This window comes from Zeus faber (assembly GCF_960531495.2).
Source record: "Zeus faber genome assembly, chromosome: 5".
NCBI classification, from domain to species: Eukaryota; Metazoa; Chordata; class Actinopteri; order Zeiformes; family Zeidae; genus Zeus; species Zeus faber.
In genome coordinates, this window is record NC_137192.1 from 15,054,268 (window position 1) to 15,068,038 (window position 13,771).

General features: G+C 40.9%; 1 protein-coding gene across 1 annotated transcript; it reads left to right on the forward strand.

Moving 5' to 3' along the window:
* Positions 1-10,319: 10,319 nt before the first annotated feature.
* cfap20dc (CFAP20 domain containing) lies at positions 10,320-13,721 on the forward strand (the record flags this gene model as incomplete). Its single annotated transcript, XM_080000991.1, has 7 exons — positions 10,320-10,432; positions 10,658-10,747; positions 10,956-11,049; positions 11,162-11,234; positions 12,411-12,525; positions 12,680-12,830; positions 13,573-13,721. The coding sequence occupies exons 1-7, from the start codon at positions 10,412-10,414 to the stop codon at positions 13,719-13,721; spliced, it is 693 nt and encodes a 230-aa protein (XP_079857117.1). The 5' UTR covers positions 10,320-10,411.
* Between the last annotated feature and the right edge of the window lie 50 nt (positions 13,722-13,771).

Consider the following 13,771-nt stretch of genomic DNA (forward strand, 5'->3'; position numbering starts at 1 on the left):
TACATAAAATTTAAATAAGAAAATAATCCTAAAACGGAAACTAAAAATTGGACATGTTGGTCATGTTTCCGGGCCGTTGTTAATTCAAAAGGCTTAGTTCATTCGGGGAATTTAATCAATCCCGGTGATCTTTATGCTTCATGTGTGTTATCATGCTCCCACTCTATATAGTTAAGTATGCATGAGCCGCCCACCCAAAAAAGTATTTCCTTCCCTCTACCAAGCTCATTTCTTGTTTCCTTTATCTTCTTTTGGTTTTTATTTCTTGCTTGTTGACCTTTTCGTCTGTTCAAACACAAATTATTTGGCGGCGTCATGGATGCACTCTCCGATGGACTAATCCACCAAGATTAGGATGTGTTGCTGTTACCGAGTAGATGTAGGCAAGGGACCAAATCCATGCCTAAACTTTCAAAGGTATCGGTTATTTTCAAGGTAATTGGAGGAACCCGGGCCTGAAATACAACCAAAATTTTGATTCTAAACCGGTGGACAAAGGCAGGTGGTGCTCATGGTTGCCGAGGACGTGGCTGTGGAGATGCTGTTGTAACCCAAGCTATTTTCTGTAGTTCCTAAGTTACCTGGCTGTTGTTGTTTTTTGAGGGTCGGACTGTCCACTGGATGCAACTGGATTCGACTGCTTCCGCCATCGTCGTTGTTCCTGGATGCCATCACCTCTCGTCGGACATTGTGCTCGGGTCCAGGGGTGGTAGGAGCAAAATGGGGGAACTAAACTGAGAAATATTTTGTTTTGATGGTTTTTTTTTATTCTGAGTACTCAGTTTTTTTTCTTCTTGGGCACAAGACAAGCAAACTGTTTCATTGAACTTTTTTTGTGATTCTGGGTCAATGTTCATCTTGTTTGCCGCAGTGTTGAGAGAACATATACATTTCATTATTTATTTCTTGAAGGTATCTTTGTAAATACATCCATTTTATTCTCTCATATTGTGGTCACGTGTTGTTGTGTGGGTTGGAGGTCTCATAAATCTCAATGAGCTACAATCAATCCCCTCACCAATCAGATGTGAACCTGGAATCTTAAGTAGGGGTTAAGTGTCTTGCTCAAGGACACTACAGCATGCTAGCAGGGGGAGCCTGGGATCGAACCAGCAACCTTTAGATTACTAGACGAGTGAATCGTGTGCAACTGCAAGTGAATCATTCTTTTAATGTTGGTCCAACCATCTTTCTGGTGAACTTACTTAGGGTAGCCCCCCGCCCCCCGCCCCCCCGCACCTTATGCCTCCTGGCATTGAAGTACAAGATACTGTATTAGCGAATTAAGAAGAGCTTGGAGTCAGTCCAACTCAAAAGACCTCATTCCGGGAAGAAGAGTTAAACAAGGTTTCTTCCATTACTTGAGGGAACAACAGCTCCCTGTCCTGCACTTTCGACCTCTTCCTCAGAGGATTCGATTCCATGTGAGAGTTACCATCGGCTCTCTGCCGTCACCCATGTTCTCTTCCTCGTTTTATCTGCAGCAGGGCGTCTGCAGGTGCTTCAAACATCCTAAAAATGTCTTGAATTTGCTTCCTTATCACTTACCTCTGATATAGCTAAAAAACCTGTCTGGAATGGTGTTAAAAAGCATCAAATTCAAGTCAAATGAGTGGATGGAACGCAGCTCGGTTGAACGCCACGACTCTAGTTTGTGGGGAGGAGCTATCCACGGTGCTGAAGCGTCTCCAACCACCGATCCAACCTGATTTAATTTGCAAACAAATTCACAGTTTTCATTCTGCAAACTGAAACACTCGGTATGTGTGGTTTCGGTGTGGCCTCACGATCTCACACTTCAATTCTTAGGGGATATATTTATTTCATGCACACATCCATTTGCCAGCATTTAATTGCCCAGTGATGTATGTTTCCTGAGTTGGAATTACATTACATCCAAGCTGCTGAAAAAGTAAACATACAGTATGGAATGAACGGTTAAAAATAGCTGGATTTATTAAAGATTTATCTTCATTTGAAATGCAAAAAAAAAAAAGAAAAAAAATCCTTATAGTGTCATTGTCACCCAGTTTGTTTACCCTGGCAGCAAGTCTATAATGAGATCAAAAGGATGTCTACTTAATGAGCTACTGAGGGAGAGCACATCCAGAAGTACCACCGCACAGCTTAGTGCTGATTAATATGTTTGCACGCTTTTAATTGAAACACAAGGTGGTCTCGGCTCTGCACGTGACGGCCGGATGGCTTCCTGTGAGGAAGGTCTGGATGGATGGAACGACTTTCCCTTCTAAAGCGATGAACCTGAAATGACGTTATGTTCTCCCTGACCTTCAAAAAGATGGCTCTTCCCTAAATATGATTATACATGGGAAGCAGCCACAAAGAAGAGCAATGAATCAATAGATACAGACTCTGGTAGATAGTAGTATATACTGTAGTATAATACAGTAGTATATACTGTATATACAGCATATAATCAGTATATAGCAGTATTATATAGTGTGTATATAGAGCACATAATCGGTATATAGCTATACAGTATATGCTGTATATAAAGCATATAATCAGTATGTAGTAGTATATACTATATACATAGCATGTGATCAGTATATGGCAGTGTATACTGTATATACAGCACATAAGTACTATATAGGGGTATATACTGCACTGTATTTACAGCATATGATCAGTATATAGCAGTATATACTGTATATAGTGCACATAATCAGTATATAGCAGTATATACTGTATATATAGCACATAATCAGTAAATAGCAGTATATACTGTGTATAGAGCACATAATCAGTATATAGCAGAATATACAATATCAGCTCAGTTCAGTTCCTCCCGGTGCTTCTGGAACAATGGGCGACGAGTCCCCACCATTCACCAGAATGGCGTCTTCTCGTCGTTTCCATAACATGCTTTTTTTACGGCGTGAGGTTGTTAACCCCACGCCCAACCCCCAACCTGGAGGACCGGGTGCTGACTTACCCGCATCACAAGTATGCTCTATTACAGTGGTACTTTTAATCAAACCATTACTATTACCATATAGAGCACATAATCAGTAAATAGCAGTATATACTGTGTATAGAGCACATAATCAGTAAATAGCAGCATATACTGTATATACAGCATATAACCAGTATATAGCAGTATATACTGTGTATAGAGCACATAATCAGTAAATAGCAGCATATACTCTATATACAGCATATAACCAGTATATAGCAGTATATACTGTATATAGAGCTCATCATCAGTATATAGCAGTATATACTGTATATAGAACACATGATCAGTATATACTGTTTATAGAGTACATAATCAGTTTATAGCAGTATATACTGTATATAGAGCACATAATCAGTATATAGCACACCTTAACAGATGTGTTTGATGTGGGTGGTGGATTAAATAACATAGACTGGCAATAAGAAAATCTTTCCTCTTTCCATCAATGCTTTGATGCATCACTAAGATGACTCTTGACTGGGGGAAGGAGACGTGTTTGCTGCAGACGTGGTTTCATATTATTCTGCTCACATAAATTCTTCAAAATGGTTTCAAATTTCTTGAAATCCACCCTCTAATGGCAAAAGAGCTCATCCTCCCTTGACTCATCTTCACATGCAGACATCATGTGGATAGGAATAGATTTCAAGATGATATTGATCAAATCAATTTGCAACCAACATGGGTGTCCCAGTGAACACATTTTTGCTTTCTGGGCTGTTTTAAAAACAAAGAAAAAATGGATTCTCCACAGCACAGTAGGCTCCAGCAAAAAAAATGCTGAAGCAGCAGCTTTACACAGCTGTTGTCATTACATTTCCTTTTTTTTTTTTTTTTATCAGATGAAATGCACAGCAGACACACCGTTTCACGTATTGTGGCAGCGATGAATTGATGAACCTGGCAGCGATGAATTGTTTTTTTCCTTAAGCTTAACAGCCTAAAACAAGAAGAAGAAGAAGAAGAAGAAGAACAACAACAACAACAACAACAAGTTCTTTCTAATTGCAGTCTCATCATCATTAGCACATAGACACAAAATTTTGGTCGCATCGTCGCCCTGAGTTGCAATGAGAACACTATGGGATGGAAACTCTGCTCTTTGAGACTCGATGTGACCTAACCCTAACCCTAACCCTTATAACACTTAACTGAACACAGGCGGGAAAACATGAGACACTAAAGCTTGCTTCACCTTTTTTTTAAATAACTATTCATACTGACCAGCATGTCAGGAAATTTAGCGAAATTCAGCGCATTTTCACATCACACTTGCTCCCAGTACTACAGCATCCATACTGACTGTTCCCAGTCTTCTGAAACCCGTCTCTGCACCATTTCTAGTTATTCACTGTTCTTGCTTTCACTATACGATGTTATATTTGTCTCAAATTGTCTGTGTATCTTTTCAAATTCCATTAAAATGTTGACTTGAGTCATATTATATAGTAAATATTTGAGTGGTATATTAGGATCATGGCGCGAGAGGCACAGCCCCTTGGTCTAAACACCTCTATCACCTTGAACGCCGGCTGTGTTTTATCTCTTTATATCACTCGGGTCACAGTGTCATCTGACGTAGATATTAACCTTGAAATGAACATTCCTGGTGTATGATGTATGCAATTAATGCATTATAGGCAACGCAGATCTGACTTGTTGTAAGTTATGTTTATATGGTATAGGGTCCAGCATATCAATAAACACTATGGCATTAAAACTCAAAAACATTTGAAGAAGTGAACCAGTGCGGAATCGTTGGTTAACAAATGTGTGGGGTTAACTGTATTCTTAAATTTCCATTTATCACATAAACGTCCAGACATTGGTTTGTAGACATAGTTGCACTTTTCCGAGGAAAAACCTAGCGGGAAGTTGCTGTGATCTGAGTTCATTTTGTTTCGATAGAATGGAAACAAAGTGGTGGGTGGGATACCATTTCCACACCAAAATCAGCGGGTCAACCAGAGATAAATCCCCAAAGCGTGCGCGCTGGGGGAGGAGGTGTAACGTCGCCAGCCGCTGTTGTTTCGATTTAGCAGAGATCACTCGGGAAAGTCATTAATTGGCAGACTTTTTCAGCTGCGCCTCACTCCGTTAAATAAGTTGCGGAGGTGGAATTGCCCTTTAATAGTTCAGTGGCGCCGTATAAAACCTTAAAATGATTGCCAGGGATTTTGGCGTGTCACAAAAACCGCACAAATTTTAGTTTGAGGCTTTGCTGAGTGGATGTACAAAAAAAAAAAAACAAGGCCTATTTTTACCATTCACCAACCGTTTCCTCCCTCAAAGAGAAACCTCTTTTCGTTTTGCTTGGATTTTTAGCTTGAGGACTAATTAACTTTAACAACAATATAGGGCACAGGAATATTTAAACTGGCATACTCTTTTCGATCCACATATTCTTTATTTCATTATTAGAAAAGTCAATGTGATAGTTAATTGAATGTGTAGCATGCCACAATTATGTCCTGAGATACTTTAAGTATTCAAATGTATTTGTGATCACCCCCACAGAAAGTATTCTATATTAATTCTGAGAAAATAAATTTGGGCCCACGGAGCCCTGTTTTATCTGTACAAGACTCATGTTTACAAATATTTAATTAACATGTAAAGACAGTAGTATCCCTGTAGGCCTATATTCTTTGTCTTCTGAACATTTATTATGGACTCTATTATTTCATGTACTCAGCCATGAACAAGCACATTGATTTACATTGATAATAAACATATACATAAATATCATATTGCATACGTATTACGTATATAATAATCCATACAATAGATAAACATCCTACAATCTAATTTGGAAAATATGTGTAGGTGCAGAGCTGTGGAAAATGCAAAAATTCGGGGTACCCTGCGGCATGTGCCTTGGGCTATGTGGGGGAGCGCTCGGGGCTTAGCGGGCCTCACCTTTGTGTGGGGCGTTGGTGGGTATGGAGGCCCCCGCCAGCTTGCCCGTGGGGCTGGAGGTTCTGGCAGTTTGTCGGCATTGGACCTGTGGTCCATGCCCGGCGTCCATGGCACGGGTTCTGCACTTGCGGGTGTTTCTCATGCCTTCACATAGGGGTGGTTTGTACGTGTAGGCTTCAGGGGCGCAGGGTCACTTTGTGCTCTCTGGCACTGGTTTGGGCACCTCGGGGTCATGCGTGGGTGTTGCTCCGCGGGCTCCCGGCTTCTCTGTGGGTTGGGGGGGTCTTTTGAGGTTGCGGTGCACTGCGCTCTGAGCTTTGCTGAGGTCATGGGCTGTATTTACGGCCGCAGGACCCGTGGGTGGCTGCAAGACCTTTTCCGCTGCTTGGAGGCGCTACAATATAGGTCTAACCTCATACACACAACTAATTGGGACAATTAGTTACCGTGCACTCACCGGTGGACACATCACACACAAAGGATTCTTCCCACATTGTCTTTGGCATGAGGGTTTGAGGACCTGCTCCTCAGACTGGAAGGAAGCAGACCAGCAGAGGAAGGAGAAGAGAGGGTGATTTGTCCTCTCAATACAGAAGAGAGATAGCTAGATGGACAGATAGATAGACAGACAGACAGACAGACAGACAGACAGACAGATAGAGATAGATAGATAGATAGATAGATATATAGACTCATCACAGGCGCACACACACTACCAGTGTCTACCTCGAACACGCCCACGAACACCCTCCTGATTCCTTTCCTGTCCTTTACTGCTGTAACTATCACAGGAAGAGGCCACGCGCTGTAATTGCTGTTCTAATTTTTGTCGACTTAATCAAGCATGTTTTGTCGAATACATATTATCGTCCGATGTTTCTATGTTCATGTTTTTTCAAGTACATGTTTTTGTTTGTTTCTATGTTTTTTTTGCCTCACGTGGTGATTCTCCCCCTCTTGGAGAAGTAATGATAAGTAGTTGATTATAGATCAAAATGGATCTCCAAAGAGGGGGATTGGTGGCGGTTATGTGTAACAAAAAAGCTGTGCTCTTGGCATCCCACGGGTCGTCCACAGGACAGACTTATAAGATAAGGATAAGATAAAGATACTTTATTAATCCCCAAAGAGAAATTCCAGTGTTGCAGCAGAAAATGACATACAGTACATGACAAAACCCACATAATGTACAAAAACACACATTGTTTTTGAATCAATTGCTATATATATACACACATATATCGAATACACATAAAAACATATATACATATATACAGATACACACATATGCATATGTGTATATACTATACATAGAAAATAACCACTGTACCGTATAAAGATAAAAGGAAAAAAATAGAATTTAACTTAGTGAAAGGTAAAGCTTAAAAGTGGAAGGTAAATGTGAAGTAAAAATGTGCCTTGTACATTGCCATTCAGAGGAGGAGTTTCCTCTCCTGGGACAGAGGGGAGTCATTGTAGGTGGCTATTACGGTGGGCAGTAAAGACCTGTAGCTGTCCTTATTGCAGCACTTCTTGATGATTAATAAAAAGTGGTATTGCAGTTTGAGAATTTGAACTCCAATTGCAGATTAACTCTGTCTTGGATGCAATACACTTGTATGCCAAGCCTGCTGACAGCACAGGTTAAAAATAAATATAAATAGGTAAGTGCAGAAAACTGATAATGATAATATTCAACTTTCATATTATTTTTACTATGCAATTGCTTTGTGTTTTATCTGCTGGTGGGAAATTAAAACGTGCTGTCAATCTTAAATGTATTATAAGACAAAATGTGAATTCTAAGTTGAGCCGTGGGAAAGATAATGAGTCAGGTGTTGTCAACTTGTGTAGAATATTTATGAGCAGATGTCAACAAGTTCCCCCATGGGCAAGAGCTCTGCTAAATCTGTCAAAGAATGCTGTCTCCAAACGAGGTGAGTTTCTCTACAAGCTGACAGAATGTTGGGAATGCTTTACTTATTATCTTAGAATATCCTATCAGTTCATCAGGCCAACTATCATTGAAACCAATAGGACACCCAGCATAGCTGAGATGAGGAAGGATCTCAATCAATAATAATAATAAATAATAATAATAATAATAATAATAGGTACATATTTAGGTACATATTACAGTTTTTTGGTTTATGTGAAATGCATAACAAGTTACAAGGATGACAAACATCGTGGACTTACTGTAGGTCCGGACCAATCAACATGGTCTGCATGTTTCTCTTCTGGCCTTCAGTTTAAATATTCCTGAAGAACAATTTGTTCGTTCCTGCGTCACCCAATCATTTTAGTGGTGACCCTTTTCCTTGAATAACATTTTCCATCAGTTACGTTTCCATGAAATATGAAAAACGTTGTGGGATTTCTGTGAGTAACAAGCATTACACGGCTTCTATTTTTGTGACAGCTCGCTGGATCTTGAACGCATCACTCAGTCATACGTTCAAGTGGATTTGACCCGACGTGGTCACTAGTATTTCTGGACTACTGTTTTTCATATTTTGCATTAATCCTGCAAAGTAAAGGGGAAAAAAGATATATGATATAAATCAAAGAGATCCAAAGACATCTCCCAGGTAAGGAAGTACATAAATACACACGTAAACGCAAACGTTGTAATGTCGAACCACTACAGAGTGACAGAGTCTACACCGCACACTGGACACGGTCCAACTGGACATTCTTAATCAGAACCTGCAAATTTATAGTTAATAATATGATGACGTCATAAAGCCCCTTACTGTCTCATGTCGTCCCATTTGTTTACGAAGAATGGAATGTCAGTCAAGCACAACCAGCTGAATACTTGGGGTCAAATTTGTTTAGTTCTTCACTAATATCTGCTCCGTATGTGGACTGATTTGGATTGAATTTAAACCACTAAGATGGTTGTGACTTAGCAGTTTAAACGACACCTCACCTGTATTCGTAGCTTATGTCATTGTTGTGTTCCAGATACTTTTACCCGGGTGGGAGAAATTTTCGCGTTGAATGCATTGGACCGTGTCTGTGATTTTGGGTTGAATTTGGTCGGTTTTTCACTAATTTCTGCTCCGGATGTGGATCGATTTGGATTCAATTTCAACCACGAGAAATACGTGACATACCAGTTCAAACAATATGTGAACCATGTTTGTAGCTTCTGCCATTCTTCTGTTTCAAATAGTTTTAGATTTCAAAATTCAGAGAATTTTCCGCGAACAATTATATCAAAGCCCTGTGTGCTGGACCCCTAATAATAGTAATAATAGTAATGAATATAGTTGCAGGCAGCCTTACACAGGCTCCAATTTAGTCATGCAACGTACGTATTATAGGTTTCCGAGGTTCAGTAAATCAACCCAAAAGAAATGGACTGTTACGATACGATGCGATACGATACAACTTTATTGGTCAGTAGGGCACTGAAATTCATTTTGCGTCCCTGGGAAAGGCCCCTCAAAACATTTAGGACGTACAGATAAACAATCACTGGAGTGACGAGAAAGGACACAAGTACCAATGGCACCTGGCAAGACAGCGCAACGATACGCAAACAACGCAGATGACAGATTAGACAAGCACAGGATAAATGACAGGTAAGACAATTTAAAAAGACATAAGACTAATACCCATGAAATCATAAAAGGCTCTGGAATCATTTTTGTTTCCTGCAGGGCGAAAATGCCTTCTGTGTTATAATATAGTTTTCGGGGTTTTGTGAAACACCGCAGGAGTTACAGTTTCCTCTTAACGCAGCGTATGCTCAAACTCTATGCATTCCATAGGGCGCAGGTCGCTGGATGCGAATGAGTTCCGAGAGATGAAGCTTGGACTGATATAACGTCAGAAGACGATGTCACAAAGCGGCCCGGCTCCTGGAAGGCATCAAATCGCGTCAATGTTCTTCCAACTTCCGGTAAAATGAGTTCAAGTTCAAGAGATTATTTGTCACGTACATACATGACAGTTTTCCCCACTAATTTCCGCTCCAAATGTAGATCTACATTGATCATGAGGGTGCCAACAATCATTAGGACAAAAACAATCACGGGGGGCAAAAACATCCATGAGGGTAAAAACAATCATGAGGGCAAAAACAATCACTAATGATCGATTGCCTTCCATTAATGTAAAGCACATCGAGTGGCATGTTGTGTATGAAAGGTGATATACAATAAAGTTTGTTTTATAAATTCATTAATTTTTATGGCGAATATATAATCAACAATGTTAGAATTATAACTAGCTCCGACAAAAGTACTTTGACGTATCACCTTGGACACGCGACCGCAGTGGCGTCAGGTTTCCATGGTGACGGGCGGTTGTGGCAGGAGAACGTAGCCAGGCGGCTAAACTAAGCTAAGCTAAACCAAGCTAAACCGAGCTAAGCGTAGATTAGATATAAACGCTAGAGCGCGTTTGAACCGTTCCCTCCTCTTGTGCTCTTACTCGCACGATGACGCGTGGGGGAAAAGAGAATCAGCGCTTTGTTAGAAAGCGAGGACAACTTTGACCATGTTCAAACATGTTTATCAGGTGAGTCCCCATTTGTTTGGCTGTCATTTTGCTACAGTGTTTGTTGTGGTTGATGATGATGATGATATCATCATAATAATAATAATAATAATAATAATAATAATAACAACAACAACAACAACAATAACAACAACAACATTGACAGTGACGACGACAACAACAACAACAACCAATAATAATAACAAATAATAATAAATATTATAATAATAAATTGTAATATCACAGGGTGGCGCCGTGGTGGAGGTCTTCAGTGCACAGGGAAAAGACCCTGTGGCCAAATGGAAACTCCATGGAGGATCATCTGCCATACAGAAAGTGAGAACTGGTGATTTATCCCGATTCATTATTAACCAAACCCAACTCATATTGCATCATATTGCATTTGGCAGCATTTTGACAACCCGTGGCTCAACACTTAAATAATCTAATAGTAGGCTGACTAAAATAAACAACCTCATTCCTTCAAACCAGCACGCAGCGGTTCTGTTTGACAGACGCTGCACTTTCTTCCCTTCTCCTCGAGGTGTTTGATAAAGAACTCAAAGGGTTTGTGTACTGCCTGACGGGTTGCAGCCAGACAGTCAAAATGCAGCTGCCAGAGGACGGCAAAATGACCCGTGAGTCGTCGCTGTGATCACATGCTTGTTGTGCATTCTATTTCATGTCCTGTGCACACCTGTTACCCGCCCCCCTCCCTCACCCTCGACCTGTCTGTGCCATCTTCCTCAGTGGGGCTCCTCCATAGGTTCGTAGTCCTCCAAGTGAATATCCCTGCATCCAAAGACTTTTCCATTGAGCTTGTGTAAGTAGTCAGTTATATATATATAAAAAAAAATAATAATCTCTTTCCCATGATGTACAATAATAAACCATCCGTTTGATCTGCAACCAATATTTTCAACGAGTCTCATATGAAATATTTATTGTCTCCACACGCGGCGTTCATTATAAATGCTTTCTTTGGCAGATATCATGAAAGCATTGAGGCAGCACAATAAAAGATAACTAGAGAAAGAGAAAGATATTTACCAAAGTCAAATTAAGCAATGTGTTAATTACTTGTAGTGATGGGTAGATACTCTGGCTCGGAATAATGTCTCCTGCAGTGGATTGTGTACATTGCAATGTTCATTACATTAAGATAACACTCAGATCCACACGTTTTTTCCAATCTACAATCAAATAATACTTTTTACGACATTTCTGTGTTTTCATTACATTTGGTTGGTTTTCCATCAGCGCCACTAGAAAACGGATGAGCGAATGAACTCCACAGAATTCATAAAGTGAAACATGGAAAACATGATAACATCCTCACAAACACATTTCCTCCATGCGAAGTTGTTGCCGCTGCCATTCAGGACGGCTCCTCCACAGCGGCTGGAACGACGGGGCCGGCGCTATTGACGCGCTGCTTGGTATAAGTGGTCGTTAATAGTCGTAGTTAAGCGCCTCATTTATTATTTTTTTTTTAACTTTTATTGTATACGCCACTGAAAACAGTGGTTTGAGTCTTTGGGTTCGAAGGAGCGAAAATAAATCTAATTCTCCAAGTGTGTGTGTGTGTGTGTGTGTGTGTGCGCATGTGTGTGCTCCTTTCGTGAAAAGAGATATAATTAAAAATAGGAATACCATCGAAAAATATATTTCTTCGCATTTGTTTAAAGCCAATCCTTCATCAAATCCTTTCAGCGGGTGACAGCAGTGATTCTAACAATTTCTTCGGATAAGTGTTGGCTTTGAAGTCCCGGTAAAATAATGGATTTTGAGAATTTGTTCAATAACAATGCTGAAATGGCTTTCAGTCGCAAAATGAGATTGTAATAGTTTTTTGATATATGGCTGTAATACTTAATTCAATACAATTCATCTTCATAGTAAATAACCTATTTTCTAAAAATTCACATTATTGAGGCTTGGCCCTGAGTACATTGCAAAGTGTTTTTACTATTTTCCAATTTTTTCCCCGAATCAATAGCACAACCGATGCCGCCCATCTGAAAAGGAGACTCTATCTTTCGACGGTGCACAAAGAATTCTCAGCTACGCCGTTGCATGCAAGGATACCTTTTTTCCCACCCAATCAAAACATGGTGAGTATTCATCTGAAATGACTCGCGTGCTGCCTCCAGATTTACCTCCAGCGTTGTGCTTTTTTTTGGGGGGGGTGGGGGCCATTAGGGCTGATGCTTCACAAACTATTTGCATATAAATTGTTTGTGTAAGATCCCCTCTGCTTTGTCGTAGTGGGCTCATCTGTGCATCGACCTCCCATCGTTCACCGCTGAGCTGTTCAAGAACGCCGACTTTCAGGCTCTGGACGGCATCACGGTTTCCGCCAACTGCAAACTGCGGAGGATCTTCACCATGAAAGCCGAGCCCTCGGCAGCGTCAGATGGTGGTGTTGCAACAAAAACACTTAATCTCACAACAAAGTTTTGTCATTTAAGGCTCCAACTCATCCCGGGGCCATGCACCAAACACTGGTCGATGCCGCAGCGGGGCTTAGTGTTTATTGGTAGCTTTTTTTTTTTTTTGCCGCGCCGTGAGCCTTAAACGAACCAGCTTTGACCTTGAGTGGATATTGAAGAGCGCCCAGAGACGCACGGGCAAATACGAGTAGCGGCGTGCGCCGTTAACTCGCGGTCATTATGTTTGTTTTCTTCTCGGCTGATGGTGTGTCGCGCCGGCTGAATGACATTTCCAAAGCAACTCTGTGTGTGTGTTTGAGTGGGCACATGTGTTCTTTGTGTCGGTGTGTATGGGTGTGAGGAGGAGGAGGAGGAGGAGGAGGGGAACAAAAAAAAAAAAGAGGAGGGAATTGCCTGTTCTCTGCAGTTTTTCATTCGCCTTCGTTCTCGCTCCGATTTTGTTATGCCCCGAGCATTTCTTCCTAGCGCTTGTAGCGGCATATTATTGGCCTTCGAGTGCACACCTCCACCTTCTCGCAGGAGTCATTTTGTATTTTTCAATATATTCCTTTTTTTTTTTTTTTTTTTTTTTTTTTTTAACTCTGATGAGCAGTTGGGCCATATGATGACAATGTCCTGTGCGCGCACACATACACACACACACACACACACACTGTTTTGCTGTTTCCCCATTTCAGTGCCTCATGCCGTCTCTCATTTTGGGTCCAGGTGCACATCTTAGTCAGACCTGCCTCGTGGACGTAGTCCCTCGTAGTTGGCTTTTCCCCCCAGAGGTGAACCATGTGACCACGGTGGTGAATATTGAAAGCCTGCGGCATGCGGACGTGAAACTCCCCAACCCCGATCGTGGTGAGTAAGAGCGAATAAAGGAGGATTGTACATTGGAAGAATAATACCGCGAGAGTAG